We start from the raw sequence: 24,970 nt of genomic DNA on the forward strand, positions 1-24,970 counted from the left end.
CTGTTTTCCCCCTGAAAAGTAAAGAATAGATTTATTTTTTCCTTCTTTTAAAGAGGTGAATGTATATACTTAGTTTCTGTCTCACTTTGGACATTTTGTAAAAGATGTTTTTACTTTAAAGAAGCAATCTTTTGTAATTACTTACATAAGCATTTATTCTTATCCAGCAAGAAGTTGCTACAGCTTCTTTCAGTGTCTCTATTGCTGTTAGGAAACTTGAGAAATTAGAATTTTATTAGTGTTTTGCGTCTGCCATTTGTTTGTGTGTTCATTTTCTATTGTTCTTTGAAGGTGTCACCATTCATATGATTTCAAGCGCACCCTTGAAATGTTCTCCATTTCTAGCTGTGCTTTATGCCATTTGTTTCTTAAACTTTGCTACTTAGAGATCATACTTCTTTGATTTTGAACCATTACCATTTTGTTCATTATGGACTCTGTAGCCTCCAAGCTTGTTCTCTACAATCTCATCTCACATTTTCCATTCCGTTCTTCGTAGTCTCCTGTGTATTACATATTAATATTTCAACTAGATTTTTTCTTTCCTCTTCATCTTCTTTCATAGTTACTAGATTTCTAAATGCCATTTGTGGTTTTGTAGGTCTCTTTAAAAGTCTTTCAGTACAAGTTAACACAGCACATAATTTACTCATTGTGACCAGTATCAGTATCTTTACTAATCCTCTGCATACTTGGTAATCCTTAAACCAAGGCTGACAGTGTCTGGATTTATTCCAGCATATTTTGCTTACTATTAGGATCTGAAGACGCCATTGATTAGGATTTGACAGGATTCTTGAATATGAGTTGGACTCAACTTTGACATTTGTGATGAAACTGGGACTTTCACTGTGTCTGTGGGGAAAAAAGTTTCATCCATTAGGGAGGTTTTTGTTTGCTGTTCTTCACAGTTACTTTTGGGCAGAAGTGGACAGTTAGTGTGATTATAAAGATTACATTCACTTGAAAGGTTTTGACAGGTCTGAAAAGCTACATGCCCCAGAGCTGCATTCAACAATGATTTATTTCCCTACGTCTATTTTTTGTTTCCCTACTATTATATTTTTTGTTTGTTTCAACCGTGATGTAAAAATGGCTGAACAGTCAACACTTCTGAGGATGAAGCTGTTGCAGGTTCTTTAGGATGTGATCTTTGGATGTGATCTTTCGGATGTGATCTTTGTGATATGTGATATTGTACACTGTAGTAGAATTGGAACCTTGAGCAAAGTACCCGGCTTTTGAAAGTACTGGTGTAAATTTTCTGCTGTAAGAAAGCCTGGCATAGAAATTATTTACATGTTAATATAGTTTGAAGAGGTTGATAGGTTGATAGCTACATCCCCTTGCTAGATACCGTACTCTAATGAACATAGCTCCAGATTCCAGGGAATCTGTATCTTGTTCAAAGAATATAAACAGATTGTTACCCTTGTTTGGGCTTCTAGATGGTCCATGCAAAATCAGAAACATAGTCAGGAGGAGTTTAAAGCAAAAGAGATAAGTTATAGATGATTAGAAGTAGAAGAACCTGCTGAGGCAGCGGTAGATCTCAGATAAGATTTTCTTCTTTTTGACTGAACAGGCATATGACCACATTGATGCTGAAGTAGAGTGTTTCTTTGGGATAATCTGTAGGATCTCTGACACTGCTTCTTCACTTAAAGCCCAGTCATTTATGACTTTTGACATTTCTGTATGAGTGCTGATCCTATCAGAAGATAAATGGAAAAGGAATCACCTGGGAAACGCTGGAAAAAAGCAGAAGAAAATGGGAGGAATGGAGACTGTATGCCAAGATAAAAAGGAAAAAGGACAAGAGCAATGACAGCTGTGTTGAGGAAGGCATTGGTACTGCAATTTTTGAAATGAAAATATTTTATTTGCTTGTAAAGAAATATGCTGCTGTAACCATATTCTTCAGGCCATAGATCCAAACTTTAAAAAAAAAAAAAAAATATGCAGTTCTGATTTCTACAACAAACAAATTTGATGAGGAGAAAAATGCAAAACATATTCTCTTGTCCGTATTCTCTTGTTTCCTAAATTAAATGTGCATGGGAGGAGGCCTCTGTGGTGGTTTTACCATGCTAGGCAGTTGAACACCACAACCGCTCTCTCACTCCCCCTCCTCAGATGAGGAGGGAAAGAAGTAAAGGAAAGAACAACTCATGGGTTGAGATAAGGATGATTTAATTAAAGAGAAATATATATATATATGTATATTATTAAGGAAATATTATTATTAATTAAACAATTCAACTAAAGGGAAAAAAGGGAAAGGGAAAGGGAAAAGGAAAAGGGAAAAAAGGGGAAAGGGAATAACTAAACAAAACAAGTAAAGGCTATGTGGAAGGCAGAAGAAATAAATTACTCTCTACTTTCCACAAATGAGCGATGCTTGACCACGTCCTTGAAGCAGGGCCTCAACGCACGTAGTCAGTGTTCGGGAGGATGACAGATGTTTTCGCAACGAGAGCCCACCCCTCCCCTCTTCTTCCTTTTTCCACCTTTTATTGCTGAGTGTGACATCATATGGTATGGAATATCCCTTTGGTTGGTTTAGGTCAGCTGCCCTGATGATGTTTCTTTCTCACTTTTTTGCCCACCCCCTAGGAGGGTTAGAGTCCTGATGCTGTGCCAGCACTGCTCAGCAGCAGACACAACACCGGTGTGATACCACTGCTGTTCTAGCTACAAGTGCAGAGCGCAGCACTGTATGGGCTGCTGCAGGGAAAGTTAACATCCCAGCCAGACCCAGTACAGCCTCCAATCCTGTTTGTCTGTTTGCTTGTTTTTTCCCTCTTTTGTCTTTGGGGAAGTATCAGCAAGTGACTCAGTCTGTAGATGCCAGGCCTGACACAGCAGCAGGAGGGAGTGTTAGTCTGTATGAGAAGCAAATACTGAACGCATAGTTGATTTTTTGTCTCAATACAGAAAAAAGATGGCATGCCAAGTACGGTGTATCAGCAGTCACACTGAATCTGTTGAATGCCAGTTAGATGAATGGTATAGAATTGTACTAACATCTACAAAATGATACCACCTTATTCACACGTGTAAAATGATTTCACTCATTCTTTTATTCCTTTCACTGTTCACCCCAAACTCAACTGTTTTTCACTCAGTGACTAATGCGGACATTTATTTTATTTTATTTTATTTTGGGATAGTTCTCAGACCACATTTTGACCATGAAACTTGTAATTATAGTTGAGAGTCTGCACCCAGCAAGCACTAGCAGAAGCACATGCTTGTTATGTTGTTTGATCTAGCTAGTAATTACTTAATTATGAGGCAAAACTGATTCTTGGCAAAGGTTTAATTATTTTTTAACGTCTCTATTTTAAGTGGCTGAAAAAAAAAAAACAGTGGTAGTCAAAATTAGAATATTTTTTTTTGGTCCAAAATGTTAAATTTTAATTAAAATTGTCATTTAATGGGAGTTTTTCTTTTGTTTCATTTTTTAACAAATAATCTTACGTACAATAAATCCTGACAAGCCTATTTATGCTGACATGGAAAAAAAAAAAAAAATAGTTGTATGAAGTGATTTTACTCAGAATTGAGAAATTAGTCAGAACTGAGGGGTTATTCAGAAGACTTTAACATGCAGTCATGATCTCACAGTCAGAATCTTACTATGGAGAGAGAAGAATGTATTATATATATTGAGCAAAGTATTCTTAGTGAGTCTAATTAGTTTGGAGTTTCTAATAAAATTAAGCTCAGATTGGCTAGTGATTAAAATGTTAACAATGTGGTTAACGTTTTATACATAAACTTCCTCCTAAGTCTCCCTGCTGTTTTGCTTTATGCTGCCCCCTTCCAGTACTTCTGTGGGTTTTAGGATTGACTCTTCACTTCTTCAGGAAAGGGGAGAAGATCTGAACAGCAATTGCCACCTTGGGTTCTCCACCTCATCCACCTCCTCTTCAGTTCCGGAGTCTGCTTGTGGCTACCATTTTGTATTTTCTCAAGTCTGCTTACTAGCTGTTCCTCCCCATGTCCTGGTAGCCACAGACTGTCCCCTGCTCCATGCCCCAGCGGGACTGTGTCGCCCCCAGGGACTGTATGGGGTTGCCAGACTCTGCCCCATGCCCTCCTGAAGTGAAGCCAGCACCAGGGAGGCAGCAGGCCACTGCCCACCTGCCATGCCATGACCCCCTGCCACCAAGGCAGGGCCTGAGGCCTGCACCGCCAGCTCCCTACTGTGCCTCTGCCCCTCTGCTGGTTGTGGAGAAAAACACTTTCACTGGAGTTCAGGACAGAGCATCCCAAACATTTGTCTTGGAGTGTTACCTACTCACAGGTGGTGTTTTCAGACTTTTAAGACTTTACTTGAATAAAGATCAACTTGAGTTGATCTCAGTATGTGTGTGCTTTAATATTTACTATTGCTGGCACACAGAAAATTGCATAATGCTGCTTTGGTCAGAGAGCTAGCTAAAATATTTATCAGTGTGAGAATGTGGTCCTTTGTGTTCAGAACAAGTGCTCTTTGATATTTTTAAATTATTTAAAAACGCTGCATGAATGAATCAGAAATCTTGTCAGTGATCTCACAGTTTTTTGAGATACTTAACTGTCTTGGCTTAGAAATCACAGTAAGAGTAGAAGTAAAGAGCAAATGTTAAAAGATGTCATTTCTCAGAAGTCAAAATCCAGATAACCAAAAGAAGGGAAGCAGCCTTATTTTATTGCCATCTTCACCTACGCTCAGTTAAGACACATACAGGTGTTTATGCATACATATGTGTTTTATTAAATGAATGCAATAGATGTCTAAAACCCATAGCTTTTAATATATTCAGTCTTAAAACAGATGAGGTAATTGTAGACTTAATTGGTTTGTAAGCCGCTTTAAACTTTGAACATTTGTTTTTGAGGGACTACTACTGTGAAGTCTGTCCTGCACTAATGAAATTATTATTATTTTTACTGTTTTATACTACACAGACAACATGATGGTTGTTTACAAGTTCTTTTCATTGTACTGTAAGCAATATTGGAAACTCCAGTGAAATCCCCACATTTTGAGGCTTCATAGAATACATCCTGCATGGGATGAAGACTTATTCATCAAATGACACCAAGTTGGTAAAATTGCTAATGTGATTTTAGTAACTCATTTTTCCTCTTGCCTTTGCAGACTATGGCACTATTAAGAAAGTACTTGCCCCAGTGAACCAGTCTTCGAGCAGCTGCCTGCTTGAGGAAATTGAACTCCTACCGAAGAGTCAGCGAGAGCCCATCAGGAGTCTTCAGATCCTGCATAGCCAAAGTGTCCTGTTCGTTGGTCTTCAGGAGCATGTGATTAAAGTCCCCCTGAAGAGATGTCTGTTTTACAAAACATTCAGGTAACATCTAGCTTCATTTGATTAAAGAGAAATGCTTGTGGGTCTTGCAGGAAAAACTGGGAGTAATCCAAATGAATTGTGCTGACAGAAGCACAGGTACCTCTCTCAGGTACGAATTTTTAGGTACACCATTTATCAGAACAGTCTCTGGGGAAGACTTCTGTTTGATCAAACATGAAAATTAACTTTTAGAAATTACCACTTGCTTTTAGACTGTATTATGGCAATTAAGGAGTTTAAAGCTCAGCATGAAACATTTTCTATATATTACCTAAAATTAGGTCTGGTTTGCAACACATTAGTGACTATTAATTTCATCTGATTAGTTGTGTCTTCTTTTGATATAACTGTGGTTCCAGTAATTCAGTACAATTGTTCTGTTCTATGGCAATGGGACTTTGAATGAGTGTGATGAGCTTTATGAGAAATGTGACAGATTTTATTTTTTTTTTTAGCTTGATTTTCTTTCAGTTTCTTTATTACATATTCCTTTGAAAAGCTGGGGTATTAAAGGAGATGAAAAGTCTGACAGCTGCCATCCTTGGCTGCTGTACTCTGGATATTTTATCTGACAATTATGAGGCACTGGAACAGGTAGCCCAGAGAAGCTGTGGATGCCCCCTCCCTGGGAGTGTTTAAAGCCAGGCTGGATGGAGCTTTGAGCAACCTGGTCTGGTGGAAAGTGTCCCGGCCCATGGCAGTGGATTGGAATTAGATGATATTTAGGGTCTCTTCCAACCCAAACCATTCTATGATTCTATTTGTGTAGCAGATAGGGATTATACCTTCCATGAAAGGCAGTGACTTTTTGCAGATGGAGAAGTTTCTTACTTTCAGAGGGAACATGCACGAGGTCACAGAACAGAGATGACTGCAGGAATCAGGTGCAGAGATGCAGCTCAGAGGCAGCAGAAGGAATTTTCTTAGGGACCCAGCACAATGCAGGGATTGGTGCCATGCAGGAGGCCGCTGAAAGACTACTGGTTTGAGAACAAGACGGAAGGAAAAGCTCTGCCTTGGAAAGCTGCAGTAGACCAGGGAGATATTCTCCTTATTACAATTCTTTATTAGTCCTTTCTGTTTATGCTGTCCTATAAAGCATATTTTAGGTGTTTTCTAGTAAAATAATAGGACATCCAAAGCCCCATTGGAAGTTCTGCAAAGCTCACTTCAAGGAAAAGTAATAGGCAAGTCTCTACCTTATGGGACCAAATTTCATCTTTCCTTGCTTGGTTTAGGCAGTCAAACAGGATGTTTTTGTTTCCTACTTTTCATTAAGTGAAGGGCTTATATATTGGAAAGGGGAGGGACATGAGTGTGTGCATGTATGCTTATCTGGAGAAAGAAAAAAATCTAATGACATATTCTTGTTCTTTTTTCTCGAATATAACATGACTATGCCATTTTGGTTGTACAAGATACTGTACATGTTTTCTTAAGCATATATGCTTATTTCAGGAAGGGAGATCAGGCTGGTATCCTGTGTCTTCTTACGGGCTGTATACTCATAATGGCAACGATATACACAAAGTGCTCAAAAAACATAGGTGCCCTTGATTTACTCGAAGCCTGCAACTCCACTTGGAATATCTGACGGCTGGAACCATATTCAGTGCATTAGCTTATTAGTAAGGTGTGAGAGCTGAGACGCCCTACTTAGTAGTTGCCTGTGTGGAGGCCTCAAAAGGTCCATTGTACCTGTGCTTCTGTCAGCACAATTCCCAAGGTGTTCCAGTCTACTCTGACTATAGGGCAAAAATTTGTTTCTGTTCTCACAGGGTGGAACTGCTGCCTCAAGTCATAAACCCCATTCACAGCTGCAGGCTAGTCATTCCTCTCCCTGTTTGAGCAGTGGGGACTAATAGACTAGATTTTAAGAGCTTTAAAAAAATAAGTGCTCTTTCTGTGTTACTGAGTAGAACAGTAGTTAAATGTCTCAAATCCTTCTCAAATGAAAATTTATTCTTCTGCCCAGAGGAATGTGAATTCTCATCTTCCACTGGAATGACTTACTCAAAGGAGATAAAATTATTCCTTATGGGGTTTTTCAGTCATATCTTTTGTAGTTGTATCACTTTGCTTGCAATAATTAAATATTCATTGCACCAAATGGATTACCATCGATGCTTTCTTCCTGGTAAAAGCTCACCAGCAATTCTAGCTCTATTCTGTAAGAAAGGAAAGGATTTACAGCTGTGATCTATATGAAATAAGACACCTTCTCATCATCCATCATGACTGTTTGGATAATGAAGACTTAATCTTTCTTTCACCTCTCACTTACTCATGGCTTGACTAGGTTTTTCCTGGCTTGTCATGCTGGATTTCAAGGATGCTGGGTTTCGTGTGTGTGGACAGATTGTAGGTACCTTACTTGGGGGCATAAATTTCACTGGTTATTAAAAAAAAAAAACACACAAACATATTCACTGCATTGCTTTTTTGTTGTTGTTGTTGTTGTTGTTTTGTTTTGTTTTTTTTGTTTTGTTTTGTTTTTTAATACTCACATCCTTGTTATATGTTGCCAACTACTATTTCTGTGCTCTAGCAGTGGGTAAAGAGAGGAAAACTTCAGTGGGAGGAATGCTTTGGGACATTGGGGTTCTTTTTTTGATTATTTTATCTGTTCACATTTATCATACTTATGGCTGTATAACTGCACCAAGGCTATATTCTGAACATCCATCAATAATAACTAGAGTTTATTCCACAGATGAAGGGCATGTGTAGCCTTTAATACTTACTTCACATAATTTTTTGAGAAATGAAGCATGCTTGTGTATAAATAACAGCCTTAAAAAAGCCAAAAGATTGAAGGTATACTTGTTCATCTGTTCTCTTTTTATGTCAATAGTAGAGTGCTTACTATCTAATCTTTTCTAATCTTTTTGTTTAGGTTTATTGCAAAGGTTTCAGACAATGCAACTCATTCCTTCTGTTGAGCAGACTGTTCCACAAGCTAATATCTCAATGTCAAGATAATTTCCTCTAGATTCTATTTTTTTTTTTTTGCTTTTTGCTTATTGTCTCATTATTCCGTGTTTTATCTTCATGTACCAGCCTCTAACACAAGTTGTTACTGCTTTTATTTGTAGTTGATTATGTCCCCTTAATTGTCTCTCTGATATGCAGTACATATTTAGCTACTTCATACTTCCTAGTAAATTTATTTCTCCAGCACTTTCTCAGTTGTGGTGGATATTCTACTTGATGCTTCCACACTCCTCAGCAATGTGGTGTTGCGCCTGACAGACATACCCTCTGGTCCAGGACCGTCCTATTCCACCAGCTCACAGGTCCTCCTCTTCCAGAAACCTCTTCCAGTAGGTTTCTGCTCCCAAAGACACTGTTATCTAGGGCCCTTGAAAATACTGTTTTACATTTGGAGACTAAATTTTATATTATTATTTTAATTATTATTTCTGATGTTCTAAGTGCAGTTCTGTGCATCCTTTGCTACTACTGTGACAGCAGAGCATATTTCATGCAGAGCCTGTCTCTGTGCCTGTTGTGTGGATTGCTCAGCACCTTCCATTATGCCGTGATGTTTTCATTGTTTATGAATTGTCCATGTTACTTATTTGGATTGGCAGTGTTCATGGGGATATCTCCCTCAGATCACTCCCAGCAGTTGAATAGTTTTGACCATGCTGCTCAAATAGTCTCACTGTTTTCAGGAATCAGCTAGGGGGAAAATAATTTGGCACATAAGAGTTCTTAGAAACAGTTCTCCAAAAAGCCATGGCTTGTTCATGCTCCAGAAGAAATGAGCAGAGCAGTTATTTTATCTAGATTATACTTGAAGAAAGTCCTTCAGATATGACCACGTTATTGTCACTGGGGTATTGCGATCCACACATTTACAGAAGACCAGCAATATTATTTGCAAGAGATAGTATCTCCCATAAGAATTCTACATCTCCTTGTAATTCTTCAGCACTGAGTAGGTCAAGCAGAAAATACAACTGACTTTTGTATACCCAGTGTGAGATAAATAGAATGATTATCATGAATAGATAACTATTAAAATCACTAAAATTGAAGTGGTTGCTATTTACTTTGAAAGCTCTGTGTATTTGTCGTAAGGAATAATATGTGTAATAATGGGTAAAGATTCCATCCCCTGAAACAAAGAACCAGTCAGCTTTCTTTTATTGGCAACTGCAGCCTTGGATGGCAGTGATTTCTCTGAGGTAAATCAGTCGATGTTATGATTTGTACTGGACTTTTCAGTGCATCATTTCTAAAAGAAGGGGCAATGAAAGGTTGCATCAGCCTGATGTTCTGCAAAATCTTACAGAGCAAGGGTCAGGAATTGTTATTCCTCATGGAAGATAGATTTTGTGCACTTAAAAGGCTTGAAAACTAATCTTACTTTAGAGTTGGGTCTAAATAAATAAATAATGTCACCTACTGAAAGCTTTACAGGTAGTGACTTCTCCAGTATAAAAACAACTTTGGGGGAGTTGTTAAGGATTGTTTTTACATAACAATCTTGTGACCCAGTATGTAATGTTAATGAATATTATCGTAGTTATTCTACTGTGACCCTGACTTTTCCCTCTCCTTTCTAAGCCATCATGTATGTTTTGCTTTCTTTGCTAACTATCAGCTAAGCAATCTGTACATATGCAAAAGGTAACAGTAGCAGCACAGTACTAAAAGAGGTTCTGGATTAACTAACACACTAAAAGAGTTACTGCAAATTTGGTTGTGATTTATTTAATTCCTAGGACTCCATCAAGATTACTGGAATAAGTTTTTTGAACACTGCTACATTTCTTTATTTCATCTTGGCGTTGCTTCCTCAGAAGTATTCTCACACTCACTCAGAACCTGTTTTCATTGTAACAAAACACCGTGGCTGTCATTACCTAGTAGAATAATTATTCCTCTATACTAATATTATACAAGATAGAACCATTAATGTGTTCTACGCTATTAGCAGGTGCTAATAAGTCCAGAAGAGTAGAGGCCCACACTTGGAATTTAAATTGCTGTTTTGAAATAATAATTCCAAAATAGATATTTTTGGATATCCAGGTGGATTTCCTTATTTCAAAATATGCAAGCTTTATTCCACTTAAAACCAGAGAAACATGCTGCTGCATTAGACTTCAAGTTGGTTCTACTATTCTAACTTGAACTGGTGATTTTAGAGTAATATTGCAGAATAAAAATGCTTGTAAGTTTCACAGACTGGGATAAATCCTAATCCTGGCTGTGAGACTAGGTGATAAGCACATGGTTTTTGAAATTCAAAGTCTATTTTTTAGGCATTAGGTGGATATAGCATATTAGATACATTACAAAGTTACCTTCAATTTGTGCAAACTTGCCAGAACACTAGTAAATTTAGCAGAACAAGGAAATCAAGAACAGCTGAAAGTCTTCCTCACTCAAAGTAGAATACTAGTCTTTCACTGGAGGGGGAAACAATTCAAGCTTTGCAGATCTAAGGTTGACCTATATTTTAACCTTCCTCTGCAAGGACCAAGGGTTTTGCTGAAAGTGCCTTTTCTAGCCCACAAAATGCATCAGAGAAAAACTGGACGTTTACCTTTTGTTGCACATGAGATGTCGTGTCACAACTCTTCAAATCATATGACCTATACGTGTATCTTAAGCACATATTTTGGCAAACAAGAAGGAATTTTGATTAACAGGTAGAATTTTTCAGACTGCTCACAGTAGATTTATAGCAGTAACTAGATGAGGGAAAAGGAAATATCTTTTCCTTCTAGTTTGCAAAGTTGTAAGAAAACCATATGGACTTGACTACATATTTGCAATTCAGATTTTATTAGCAGGATATTATTTTAAACATAGCAGTAAACTAAGAAATAAAAATTTAAAACAGGCATGTGGTTTTCATATGTCGTGATGTAATTCATGCTTTTTGTTTGCTTTAAAAAATACCAAAAATTTAAGGAATTTCTAGTTCAATATTGTTACTGTTACATTTTTCTTGAAAATCACCTGATATGTTCAAAGCAACCCACATTCCAGCAATTGTTTCACTAATCATTTGATACTTGGCAAGTGTATTCTCTAAAAACAGAAGTTAAAGAGACGGCGTAGTGTTTTTTTTTTTTTGTTACAAGTCTGGAAAGTTTTTTATTTTAAAATAATTTAACATACCACATACCAGATTGCTGTGTAGACAGACCAGCTCATACGCTATGCGTCTCAGCTTACAGTGCTCTCTATTGCACCAGTTGTTTTCTCATGAGACTTGTTTGCAGCTCTTTTAATACTCTATAATCTTTTTTATGGACATTTTCATTTATTTGAAGTTTTACAGAAAATTAACATCCAAGTTTGGAGTCTACTGTTGACCTGAATGTATATGAGGGAGAGAATATTCTTAATGCAACAATGCGAACTGTGGGCAGGATTCCAGGACAGGAGTCTAGATGCTCCATTTCTGGAAGCCCAAACTGAGTGACTTTGAAGACCATCTGCTCCTCATAATGTGTTGTCAGGCCAGTAGAAGCATTTACAGGTACTTCTGGAATTAGAGGTAATGGTGCCCTTGAAACTTTAAGATACCTGCAGTCTGGTTAGTACTTTTAAGGAGCCAAGTTGTATATCCTAAGTCTGGACCTGTTATTTTAATAATTCATTCAGATTCTAGCATAAAGTAAATCCCAGCATTTAAATTCAGAAGTTAGGTCACAGCTGACTGAAAAGGTATGGAAGTAGTGTACCCTCTCTACATTTGTATCTGCTAGAGATGCACAGGTCTTTTAAAAACATAGGAATGCCATATGGAAGCAAATCTGTCCAGCATGGGCAATAATCATTACCAGTTTTCTGGTCTAAGAAGAGGGGCTATAGCTTTCCAGTGAAGGGAGGGGAGGCAGCTGTGAGGGGTCTGGAAGAAAAAAAGGGGAGAGGGTCAAGCTAGGCTGAAATGTGCTTAAACCTCTGCTTGCATCCATTAGAGCATATGCATGTGAAGCAAGTAAGGTCATATTTTGCTAGCCAAATCCTAGTTTTCTGGGATTTTCAGGCTGCCTGCGGAGCAGAAGACACACAAGAACTGCGGGTCATACTCTCTGCTGGAGCATTGTGCAGATTCATATCTGCATGGAGATGTATCTGTACACTTGTCAAGTAGAGGGAACATATTCAGTGTAGTACCTGGATTGCAAACATTTGTGTTAGAGAAGGATATAGAGAGACAAGATAGTTTCAGCCCATTAAAAGTGAACCTTCAGTGCTCTGAAAACTCTGGGTGCACCTGGTGGACCCAGCATTTCCTGGACCCTACCTTCTAATTGTAGAATCATATTATCATTTAGGTTGGAAAAGACCTTGAAGACCATCAAGTCCAACCATTAACCACTACCAAGTCTGCAGCTAAACCATATCCCTAAGCACCACATCTACATGTCAATTTGAATACCTCCATGGAGGTAATCAGAGGCAGAGGGCTGGAAGCTCTATTTTGGCTGATTGACCATGGATGGGAACCTCATATCTTTTTTTTTAGTATTTTATTATTATTATTATTATTATTATTATTATTTTTTTATGAATCGCAAGCCTACGTTCTCTTGTAGAGAGCATGTTGTTAAAGTTGTCTTTCACGTTTGTTCCCAGAATCATAGTAGAGCCAGTTGGAATCATTTTTGTTCAGAAAATTGCGTGTTATAAAAAACTTCACTAAACAAATTATTCATAAATTCCTGATTCTGTGTTTGAAGAGAGCAGCTTGCAGGTTTAAGGCTAATATTGACAGTGCATGCTGCTAGACTGAATCATACCTAGATGTATTTTGATTGTCTTATAGAAATTCAAGTCAGAGGACTTTTCATACTGGTACAGGGAAAGATTATACAGGATTCTGCATGTTTTTTACACAACCTATTTTGTGCTCCTAGGACATTACAAATTTTGTGCCCACCACTTATGTTCTGCATTACTCATCTCTGTCTTTAGATCCCTCTTCTTCATTGTGTATATATTTCTATATCTCTCTAAAACCAGCAGTAACAAAAACACTGAGGGGTATCTCTGTTCTAGTCTAGTATCAGATTCATGTGTTCATTCAGCAATAGATAGCAAAGTGCCTTTGAAACATGAGACTGGCTTTTACCTTCAGTTGTCTGTTCAAATTTGCTATGAGGAATCTGGGTTCTCTGAATTAAGGTGGCGACCTCAGTTCAGTTCCTGGTATACAAAGTGTCCAGGTCATAGCTGACGGTAATTGGAACTAGGTAAGCATGCGTATCTCAGCAGAAAGATTTGAAAGGGTCAGGAGACTGAAATACCTTTCTGATCTTCAAAATGTGCGTATGGGTAAAGAGAGAAAGATGTTTCATTGAACAGTTTCAGAAGACACACATCGTATATTTATGTATTCTCTGAAAAAAAATGTGACGATTCAAGAGGATAGTTTATTAGCAGTTAAAATGTATATTAAATGGAAATATGTTTCCACTGAAAGGGTATTTTAAAATCTCATTGAAATCAATTGTATCAGTATATAGATAGCTTTTATTTTATTTTTTAGAGCGCACATAATATTTTTTTTGTCTAGACCTGTATGGTTTTTGTTTGTTTGTTTGTTTCTCCTAATGGCATTTCTCCTAATGGCATTTCTTGCTGCCTCATTTTCTGTCTGACTAAATCAAATATAACTGAAGTAGAGCAGTTTTGCTAGCCTGCTTGGTCATGATTATAAAATAGCTGAGGAAAATGGCCTGATATTGCTAGCTTGCTTTGGAGTGGTGTGACTTATGATTATGTTACTAGTCAGTAAAAATCTATTGTTTAAGAGTCGCATGACTGTTAGTAGACATATTGAGCCATCACAGCCAAATGAATGCCTTGGAAAGAGTTACTTAACTAGCTATCATTTACTTTTCGTAAATTTAAAAAAAAAAAAAAGACATAGAGGGAAATTAGAATTACTTGATAGAAGCTGAAAGCCATTGAATGTTTTGAGAGGGTAAATTGCATCCAGAGTCTTAGAATGAACTGATTCACGTTTACTCCCCAGATTTCCTTCCTGCACTAAATTGCCAGCTGTAGCAAACGGGACAAATCACGTGAAGTCTTGGAGATGTGGGTTGGTGCCTACTGGGAGTAACAAACAAAACATTGTTTTTTTTATATCTAGTGAAAATGGGTGGAGTCCCAGAGACAAGATAAATAATGTAATACCCAGTTCTGCCAGTTACTTCGTCACTGTCTGAAAAGGCCCTGTCCGCTGAAAGAACTAATCATAATTTCGTTAATATATGTAGTGTTCCAACAGTCGCATCTAAAATGGCTTTAATTTAGACAGGGATTTGAGAGGAAAAAGGGATAGAGATGCATAATGGTATCTAATTTTCAGCTCTCCATACTTACATTATTTTGACAGCCATTTTGTACAGTTTATTTTGCTATTTCATATATACACTGAAGCAATTCCTATCGCTGCTGTCTCCTGGGAGAGAGATTCATTACAAGAGTTACAACAACATAAAGTTTTGTTTAATTGAGCACAGTAAGGACACATATTAAGGGGAAAACAATAGTCCCTTTAAATTTCATATTTCAGATAGAAGTTCTGACATTTTCATACTTAAAAGCTTCATTCTATCCTCATCACTTTCTATCTGTAAACTTATTGTGGTATCTCTGTTTTTTTTACATAGGCATAACAGATGAAAATAATCAGCAGCTATTATTCAAAGATTAAATCATTCCTCAAAGAAAATAAAATAGTTTTAAAAGATGACATGATCATGCAAAGATGGACACAATTTTACCTATATATTACCTCTTGTCTTTTCATTTAAAAGCACGAAAATGTATCTACTTCTCAGAAATATTTGTGATATAAACAAGCAATCTAAAATAAATAAAAGAACTCTCTCAAATATGATGCATGGAGGAGAACAGAAAGGACCATTGTGACAAGACCTGAGGATAGTGCAGATATTAAGCCAGGCCTGCCTCATTTCACAATTATATCTTGGCATGGTGAATTAAAATGCCAAAAAGATAGTGATGGTGAACTGCACTCTTGGCATAATTATACTGTCTAAATATAAGATTTCAAATATAAAACTTTCTTGTTTTTTATAAAACAATATGAGTTTTAGATATAGTAACAACTGGGACAATTGATTAGAATGATTTAAAGAAAGGAGAGAAAAAGGGAAAAAAAAGGACCTTCATGAGGGATACCTCTCAGGGAAAATTTTTTGTTGCTTTCACCTGTTTCCAAGATTTTTTTATATAATTTAGCGTCAGGAAAAAAAAAAAAAAAAAAAAAAAGTTGAAGTTTTTGTGGAAGTTCTTCACACTTAGCCTCTCATCTTCTGCATGAGGTCAGTTAAGTCACAAACGTCTTAAAATCTCAGTTTTTGTATGTTCAGTGGAGTTTCTCATGTAAATACTGAAAAGAGGCAGCTCATATTATTTTGCTGTAATGCTCTCCAAACCTGTTCACTTAGTGAAACTGCCATTTTTATTGTCCACAGAGTGATTGAACATGCTTTGTACCAGCAGTGCAAGGACTTTTCAGTGTCTTCTTTTTTGTTTTGTTTGGTTACTCGGTTTTAATTGTATTTCTTCCCTCAAACTAGGATCTGTTCTGATGCCAGGAAGTTATAAGAAAAGTGGTCAAAATACAGTTTTAGTGCCCTACTAGTAACATCTAAGTGGCTTGTAATGAAAGGTGTGAAAGGCACTTTGATTTGCCTGAGTGGAAAGGAGTGTGGAAATAAAAGCAAAAGAGGAAATGGGGTCTAAGAGTTAAGTGGGAGAAGGATCATCTGGGAGCTTTGTGAGCAGGGACTGTTAGAAACAAAAGGGCAGTGTAGGTTACTCCAGGGGCTGCAGCAGTCCTGTGATACCAAGCAGAAAGCTCTGTGACTGGAACCATCCTCACCACCACCCCAAAAAAACACTCAGTTTGAGAACCTGAAGTGATGTGTCAGTACTGCTGTGCTGTCGTGAGGTAGATGCTGAGCAATAGTGTGTGTGTCTTGTTCCTTTCTAATGGGCTCTTCTTATTAACTAACTGTGTTATTGGTGCGGTGACTTCAGGCAGTGGGAAGGTTCTTTTGTGATCTGTGGGTCTCAGCCTTTCTTTTTTCTCCCAGGAAAGAGTGAGTCTGGTTCTACATAAAAGGATACTGGCTTTTAAAATGTTTCACTTAAAATAAGTAAATTTATTTAGAAATATAACAATTTACATAAAGGAATACTGAAGTTGGAGAAGTGAACACTTCTACTTTCAGAAATAGCACAATCAAAGTTGCCAATTGTGCATTATGTCATCCTTTAACTTTGTTTTGCATTCTTTTTTCATGAAACATGCTTCCTCAGAGATATTCTGTACAGTAAAGGAGATCGCTGGACATCTTGTCTTGCAAACACTGGAAGGCCAAGACACTTAAAAAACTTTTCATAATTTGCATTAATTGTCCTCCTTGCTTTCTAAATAGTGAAATGGAAACGTGCAGCCTGAGTTACAAAAATGCTAAGTGTTCACAGCTGCAAGAGCAGTGGGAACTTTCTTCTGAACACCAAATCTCCTAATCCAAAAGCTTTATCTTTGAACTGGCTGCCTAATTAGAAGCACCTAGGGAGTTTGTGCTATTATGTCTCTTACTCTAGCCCCACTTTGCAGATGGGAACTATCCTGCCACATATTTCTGGCAGTCCATGTTGCCAAGGGTACTGTAGGAATTAGTTCTATAGAATTTGTAAGCGTTAAGTATCCCCTGTGATGGTAATATAGAATAGTATGCTAGGGAATTAGTAAGACTGCATTTTATCAGATGTTAGCATAGAAATATGTAAGGAATGCCAAAAATAATTAGAAATATGAAGAAAACATAGGATCTGTGAGGGCAGAATCCCAGAATGGCTGAGGCCAAAGGAGCCTCTGGAGGTCATCTGATCCAACCCTCCCAGCTCAAGCAGAGACACCTAGAGTTGCTTGCCCAGGAGCACATCCAGATGGTTTTTGAAGGTCTTCAAGGAGGGAGACTCCACACTTTCTCTTGTTCTGTCACAGAACACCACTGAAGAGTCTGGCTCTGTCCTCTTTTCACTCTCTGCTCACATATTTATACACGTGGGTAAGATGCCCCCTGAGCCTTCCCTTCTCCAGACTGAACAGTCCCAGATATCTCAGAGTAGAGAAGCTCCAGTGCCTTAATTATCTTGGTTCTTTGCTGGACAGATGTAATGTGAACAGACAGCTAAAGACAGAATGAGAATGCCTATGGATTTGAGTTGGACAAGGATGATCATTTTGGCATTTTTTACATCCTAGTCAACATTTTTGAATTGATGACCTCTATGTGTAATTGTTAGCTATTTTTACACTGACAAGTATTAAAACCGTTGCATTATTTTTCACTATGATAGAACTTCCACCTCCTTTCTAAGGTATCTGAAGCCATGGGCTGCAGACCCACAGCCTGGACTGTTAATGTTGGATCCATCAGTAGCAAGAAAAATCTGGCATTTAATAGAGAAAAATATATTTTAGCTTTGTACAGTGCATCTTTCAGAGTCTACAGGGAGCTATACTGCCATCCTTCTCTCTAACCTTCTTTTCATCTTTTCATCTCCTTGTGTGCTACTACGATGAACTGTCTAGGGCAGAATGTGATACGTGAGAGGTGTTGATGGCAGCCAATAACGCCTCTTTGTACTTATTTCCAGGGACTACATAGCAGTGCAGAGAACAAATATCTGCTATTACAGAAGGTTTTATAATTCATTTGCAAAGAGTAGATGTCACTTAATTTCTCTTGATGATAACTATGATTCCAAAACTGATAGAAAAGCCTAAAAACTGTAACTTCTGAAATCTTTTGTACTTGAAGCAGACAGCATTGTTTTTTATGAATATCTGTAACTCTGTAGCAATTAAGTACAACAGTGATAATTCTTGACTACATACTGTGCCTGCAATCAGAAATTTGGTTATGCTCTTAAAATAAATTCTTCTGGACTTGTGTAAGCATTCAAATTAATTTTTTCTCTGTTTAATCATTCCATCTGTGCCACATCATAACAGGGATCAATTTCAATACCTGTTTTGATCTGTTTCATCTGCTTATGGAATATGAAGAGATGCTATGTAGTTATTTAGAGATCTTTGGCAAGTACAGGCAAGGATAATATTCATGTTTTCTGATTGGTTTTCATTCACAGTGCATGCATTGGATCCCAGGATCCTTACTGTGGCTGGGACATGGTGATGAAGAAATGCACAACACTGGAAGAAAGTCTGAGCATGAGTCAGTGGGAGCAAAGCATTACTGTGTGCCCAGTAAGTCCAAAAACCTTCTTTTATGTCTTAAAACTTATGATTCCATGCAAATCTCATGAAAATGAGCTTGCATAAGATTTCTCAAGCTTACAAAAATGTATTTAATGCCATTTTCCTCAGGCTTTCCCATCAGACTTGAACAAGATAATTAGTTTCCTTTCAATTTATTATCAAACTATATTAATAAGATCAAATTGTTTAGAGTTCTTTCAAAGGATTTTTTTTTTTCCCTGCAATGTCTGTATTCCCACTTTGAAAATAAAAGTTCACTAAGGTTAGTGATATTGACACATTTTTATTTGCAGGATTTTCCTCCATTTTTTTACTTTAATAATATCTAATTGCTAATGTGATAGTCTTTCCTACGCCAATCCCCACCTAGCTATAGCCTCCTTTAAGGTAATTGTAGAGTGCAATAAGGTCTCCCCTAAGCCTCCTTTTCTTCAGGCTAAACAACCCCAGCTCTCTCGGCTGCTCCTCATAAGGCTTGTTTTCTAGACCCTTCACCAAATTCATTGGCCTTCTTTGAACATGCTCCAGCACCTTGATGTCCTTCTTGTAGTGAGGGACCCAAAACTGAATGCAGTATTTGAAGTGCAGCTGAGAGCCCGAGCAGAGTACAGGGGTACAATCACTTCCCTGGTCCTGCTGGCCACATTATTTCTGATACAAGAGAGGATGCCGTTGGCCTCCTCAGCCATCTGAGCACATGGATGGCTCATATTCAGCTAGCTATTGACCAATACCCTCAGGTCCCTTTCTGCCACAGCTTTGCAGTCACTCTTCCCCCCAGCCTGTAGCGTTTCATGGGGTTGTTGTGCCCCAAGTGCAGGACCCAGCATTTAGCCTTGTTGAACAAGTTAGCCTTAACTGATTGGTCCAGCCTATCCAGATCCCTCTGCAGAGCCCTCCTACCCTTGGTCAGATCAACACTCGTGCCTAACTTGGTGTCATCTGCAAACTTACTGAGGGTGCACTTGATCCCCTTGTCCAGATCATTGACTAAGATATTGAAGAGAACTGGCCCCAATACTGAGCCCTGGGGGACACCACATGTGACTGGCCTCCAGCTGGATTTAACTTCATTCACCATGGCTCTTTGTGCCTGGCCACCCAGGCAGTTTTTAACCCCATGAAGCATACACCTGTCCAAGTTTTGAGCATCCAGTTTCTCCAGGAAAATGCTGTGGGAAACAATGTCAAAATGTTGAAGGCAGAACAGAACAGAATATTAGAAGCTTTTTTACCCTGCCTGTTTTGTTTCCAAGTGGTTCTAAAATCTCAACAGTTAGTTAATGTGTACTGATCTTTTTAACACCATAGAAAATTTGTCAGATGAATGCATGACCAATTTCTTACAAATTCACATCAGTTGTGACCTGTTTGTAGTCTAGTTTGGCACTAAATTGTGACCAGTTATACTTGAGAAGTTATTTTCTAGGGAATTATTAATATGCCTGAACATTTATTGGCATTTCATGGTAGAGCGGGAAGGGGTCTAAGAGAGATAGCTGGGTATCTGTGCTACTGTGTCTCTGAACTTTGAAGATCATTTGTGACAAATACAGTTATTGTAGTAATCTTACTTTGGTTTATAATTCTCAATTGGGTATTTCTGGCATGAGTTGTGAGTGAATACAGAGAGTAATTAATGTTATGGCACACGTATCTGCTTTGAACTTCCTCCAGTTGGTCACTATTATTCATCTAATACTTTTTATAGTAATGACAGATCTTGTTAATAGCTTTGACAAAATATTTTCGAATCGTACCACTTGCAATCCATGACTAACAATAAAATAGAGTGGCATCATCAGAGAGCTTTTACCACCAATATATATATATATCTATATATCTATATATATATATTTTTTTTTGCATATTTGGGGGAAATTAGAAAGAAAGAAGGGATTTAGGCAGCTACAGAAAAGAAAGGGTAGCAAAACCAGGAAGGTATAGAGGGAAAGCAGAATGCAGCCATGTCAGGAAAATACAGCCATGTTGTCTCTTTGGTCATAACTTTCCACTCAAGGCATGTGACAGGTTAATGGGCAGTGGTCTTTAATGGATTCTGGTGAGTGTTAAAAAAACATGATCAGTACAGTTTGCTTTCCTATAGTCCTATTACAAAATTGTTTGATTTCACTTGTGGAAAGGAGATATTCATAGGGAGAACAGGGAGTAAGTAACAGCTGAGACTACACTGGGATGATCTTTGCAGGAACAGGGAAAAAAAATCAGGAAAGAGAAACCTCCCATCAGTACTTGCTTCTGAGCTCAAGCTTTCACCCATGTTTTATGAATACTTTTCTGCTATTTGATATAAATTATAATAACTAAAGACAACTGCAGGTTTAGTGTATAATTGTTGGTGTAACAATAAATATGTTTTGTTACAGCATCAGAATAGAAAACAAAAAAGATATTTTCCCATCTTTTATATTAATTGTGTTGGGGACATACCGTTTCTGGTTTACAGACTATATTTCTTAGAGCAGCAGTGTAAGAGGAATGTCATTTAAAAAGAAGTACTTATTTCCTATTGTCTTATGAAAAATAACAGCTTATACTCTGTGTGAGCAAAGGTCAGTAAGTTATTTTCAAAGAAAAAAAAGGTGTCAGTGGAATTTTGAAATGATGAGTTATGTAAGTTTTAGCTGGCAGAATGTACACATAGTTGTTCTGTGAAGAAGCTATATCTGTGAATAATAAATCACAAGAAATGTAATGAATAGTGGAATTATGGAACCTTCACCTCAGCGGAAAGAATCAGCCAGCACCCAGTGTGGCAGTGGAAACATGTCTTGTGCCGTAATTGAATCTTACGTCTTCAAATAATTAATGAAATGTGTACTTCCCTCAGCATTGTTAAAATGAAACCATACTAAAAACAGCAAAGGGAGACACCATTTCAGAATATTCATAACAATTCTGCAAATATAGTTCCTATTTAATATATAAACAAATGTTACAGCATTATGTTCTCACACATTTGATAAAATATGCATAAATGCATTCTTATTTTTGTCTAAGAGTTGCTTTCAATTCTATTTAGCCTTCACTTGGTAGTACTGTGTTGTTGTTTCTTTTGACTGAAAGCTAAAATGTGGGAATCAAACCTGGCAATTCTGTTACCATTGAAGTGATATAGTTTCCATCATTTCAATTTATGATAACAGATTAATCAGTATTAACATCTTGCTAAATTGAATTAACAGTACAAACATTTATATTTGTTAACGTGGATGAATTATCCATGCCCAGCCCAACTGTTTTTAAAAGTTCTGGTAGCAATACAGGCTGATGTGATTTGAGCTAGCACATTTTGTTTAAGTTCAACAGTAGAGATTTCCTATTAATGTGTTATGGCTGCATGATGGAAAAAATCCCATCAAGGTGAAAACAGTCTGACCCTCCCAGCCAAAGGTGTTGAGAAATGATTTTAGCGAGAACAAACTGGCTAATCATGTAGGGTTAGGTGCTACTTATGCTTTTTAAAAATGATTTTTTTTTATGGTTTATGAATATAGTTACCACCAGGGTTACCACTCTACTCTGCACTGGTGCATCCTCACCTGTAGTACTGTCGGCAGTTAGGGGCACCACATTATAGAAAAGACATAAATCTATTCGAGAACATCCAGAGCAGGGCTACAAAGATGATGAAGAGTCTAGAGGGCAAGGCATATGAGGAGAGGCTGACGTAACTCCGTTTGTTCAGCCCAGAGCAGAGCAGGCTGAGGGGAGGCCTCATGGCGGCCTGCAGCTCCCTCACGAGGAGCGGAGGGGCAGGCGCTGAGCTCTGCTCTCTGGGGACAGCGACAGGACCCGAGGGAACGGCATGGAGCTGGGACAGGGGAGGGGCAGGCTGGGGGTTAGGGAAGGGTTCTGCACCCTGATGGTGCTAAGGCACTGGGACAGGTTCCCCAGGGCAGTGGTCACAGCACCGAGCCTGCTGGAGTTCAAGAAGCCTTTGGACAATGCTCTCAGACACATGGTCTGATTTTTGTGTGGTGCTGTGTGGAGCCAGGGCTTGGACTCGATGATCCTTGGGGGTTCCTTCCAACTTGGGATATTCTATGATTCTACAGTTTAAAGATAATCGTAGTTAAACCCACATTTCACTATTTTGAAATGGTACTGTCAGATTTATGCATAAAAAACTATAAAAGAAAGATTCATCGTGAGGATTGGTGGTTGATTCAGCCAGTTTTCTTACCCTAGACTATTACCTCTGCTGCCTCTTTCTTTTGATCAAGGTTCAGGTTTCCACAGGCATTCTTGCACATACTGTTGTACAATCAGTGTCCAAGTTGCTAATCTCAGGCAAATTTTAGGAAATAGGCAATACTGTCATTAGAGGATAACTGAGGCAGTAAAATACACTTCTAATTGAATAACTGTAGGTGAGTATGGTTGTGAAAGGCAATGGTTAGTTGTAATTATTGTTTTTGCTATAGTAGTGGCATCAAGTGGCACAGATCAGCTGGAGTTGGCGGGAATCCTACAGCTGTAGAAATTGCAACAAGTGTAGTGTACTGTCTGGAAGGTAAACCTCTCCAGTGGAGGCTTGTAGGGTTTGGTGGTGGTGGTGGCTGAAGGCTTTACCTTCATGTACTGCAGAAATAAGGAATAGTATGAAGCAGCTATCAGGCCTCAGGTAGGCCTTTCTGTTTTGTTTATTTCTAGACAAGGAATCTGACAGTGGATGGACATTTTGGAACATGGTCGCAGTGGAAGCCTTGCAGCCACACAGATGGTGCCAGTGTTGGATCCTGCCTCTGCAGGACACGTGTGTGTGACAGTCCAGCTCCTCAGTGTGGAGGGTGGCTGTGTGAAGGACCAACCATGGAAATTGCCAACTGTTCCAGGTAAAAACAAAACAAAACAACAAAAAAAATCAGGTTCTACTGCTTATGGTTTTAATTTTTTAACTTAATTAGAATAAAATCTATTATTTGAAATCCCATCCACAATCCACTGATCCTGTTATGTACATTAAATAGTCCATAGTGATGGCCACACCAAATAAGACACTGGAAATTCTCTCTCAAACATTGTGGGAGAGAATGGCAAACAGTGATTTTAAATGCAGTATACCAAATTATATTGTCCTCTTAATTTTAACAAAATCTTAGAGAGGAAAAAAAAGATCTTAGGTGATATCCAAATTATGATATTTTTCTCAGTTCTTTGAGTTCTGTGAGTCATAAAACTTTTTTTTTTTCTTTTTTTTTTTTTTTTTTTAAGTCAGAACTGTTTATTTTTTTCACTTTTTTTTTTGGCTTCATATCACCATTGTATTCATTCCCCCATCTGCCTTGGAAAAGATGCTTCCATTATATCTTTTGGTAGTATTATGACATCTAGATGTATTGCCAGTCTGTATGCCACTTCTTAGCCAATCTTTTATCTTCCTCAGGCACATAACCACCCTCAGAAAAAAAAAAAAAAAAAAAAAAAAAAGGCAGTGATGAGAGCGGATAATTTCAAAGAAACTCAGAATACTCCATATTCTGAATTGCATTTAGAGTTAATGTTTAAACGATGGTACATACTTCAGTTGCAAGATGAAACATAAACTGATGCTTATTTTCAGCAATTCTTTCTGCTTCTTGACTCTGCTTTTTTGTTTTGCACATCACAATAGTGAATAAAACTGATTATTTTTTCTGCACAGGATAACTGCAAGCTCTGTAACAGTAATTTTTAGGGAAATTATTAGATACATAACAATATAGTATTTAACATTAGACCAGGAGAATGGAAGAAAAATGTGCCACAAGATAGTGAACGATTGAAGAAAAGTTACTGGCTGTCAGGTTTAGAAGGGAATTGACATGATTTGGACTTTATTCACATACTGACATTGGCACTATTACACTACTATTTTAACATCTTACTTCAGTTAACAGTGCCATATCAAATAATTGATTCCCAGAGTTCATGGAGACCCAGATTTTATTTTATTATTTTTTTTTACTGTTACCAACTCTTATATTCCTTATAATAAATCAAGATTAGTGAAATTTAAATTGATAATATTTCTGATAAATTAATGGAATAACTTTTGTCGTGTTTATTACTGGATTTAGTTATTTTTCATTGTTAAAAAACAACGTGATTTCAAAATCAAATAAGGCACTATCTTGACTATTGCTTTTATGGTGAAACCTCAAGAACTCATTATTATTGAGTTTTATTTTTCTTGATTTGTTTTTCTTTTTTTCTTTTACCAATACAAAAACTGTAGGCTAACCATCAAATGTTTTTTTTTTTTTTTTTTTTTTTTTTTTTTTTTTTTTTTTTTTTT

General features: G+C 37.6%; 1 protein-coding gene across 5 annotated transcripts in view; it reads left to right on the forward strand.

The window, feature by feature from the left end:
• Nucleotides 1-24,970, forward strand: part of SEMA5A (semaphorin 5A) — a 334,501-nt gene that overhangs the window by 229,421 nt on the left and 80,110 nt on the right. For all 5 annotated transcript variants that reach the window (XM_035319102.1, XM_035319099.1, XM_035319100.1 and 2 more), the window contains exons 12-14: nucleotides 5,153-5,360; nucleotides 18,540-18,657; nucleotides 23,347-23,528. In XM_035319102.1, coding sequence (XP_035174993.1) covers nucleotides 5,153-5,360; nucleotides 18,540-18,657; nucleotides 23,347-23,528 — 508 coding nt within the window. The remainder of the gene's footprint in view (nucleotides 1-5,152; nucleotides 5,361-18,539; nucleotides 18,658-23,346; nucleotides 23,529-24,970) is intronic.

This window comes from Oxyura jamaicensis, chromosome 2, assembly GCF_011077185.1.
Source record: "Oxyura jamaicensis isolate SHBP4307 breed ruddy duck chromosome 2, BPBGC_Ojam_1.0, whole genome shotgun sequence".
In the NCBI taxonomy this organism is placed as follows: Eukaryota; Metazoa; Chordata; class Aves; order Anseriformes; family Anatidae; genus Oxyura; species Oxyura jamaicensis.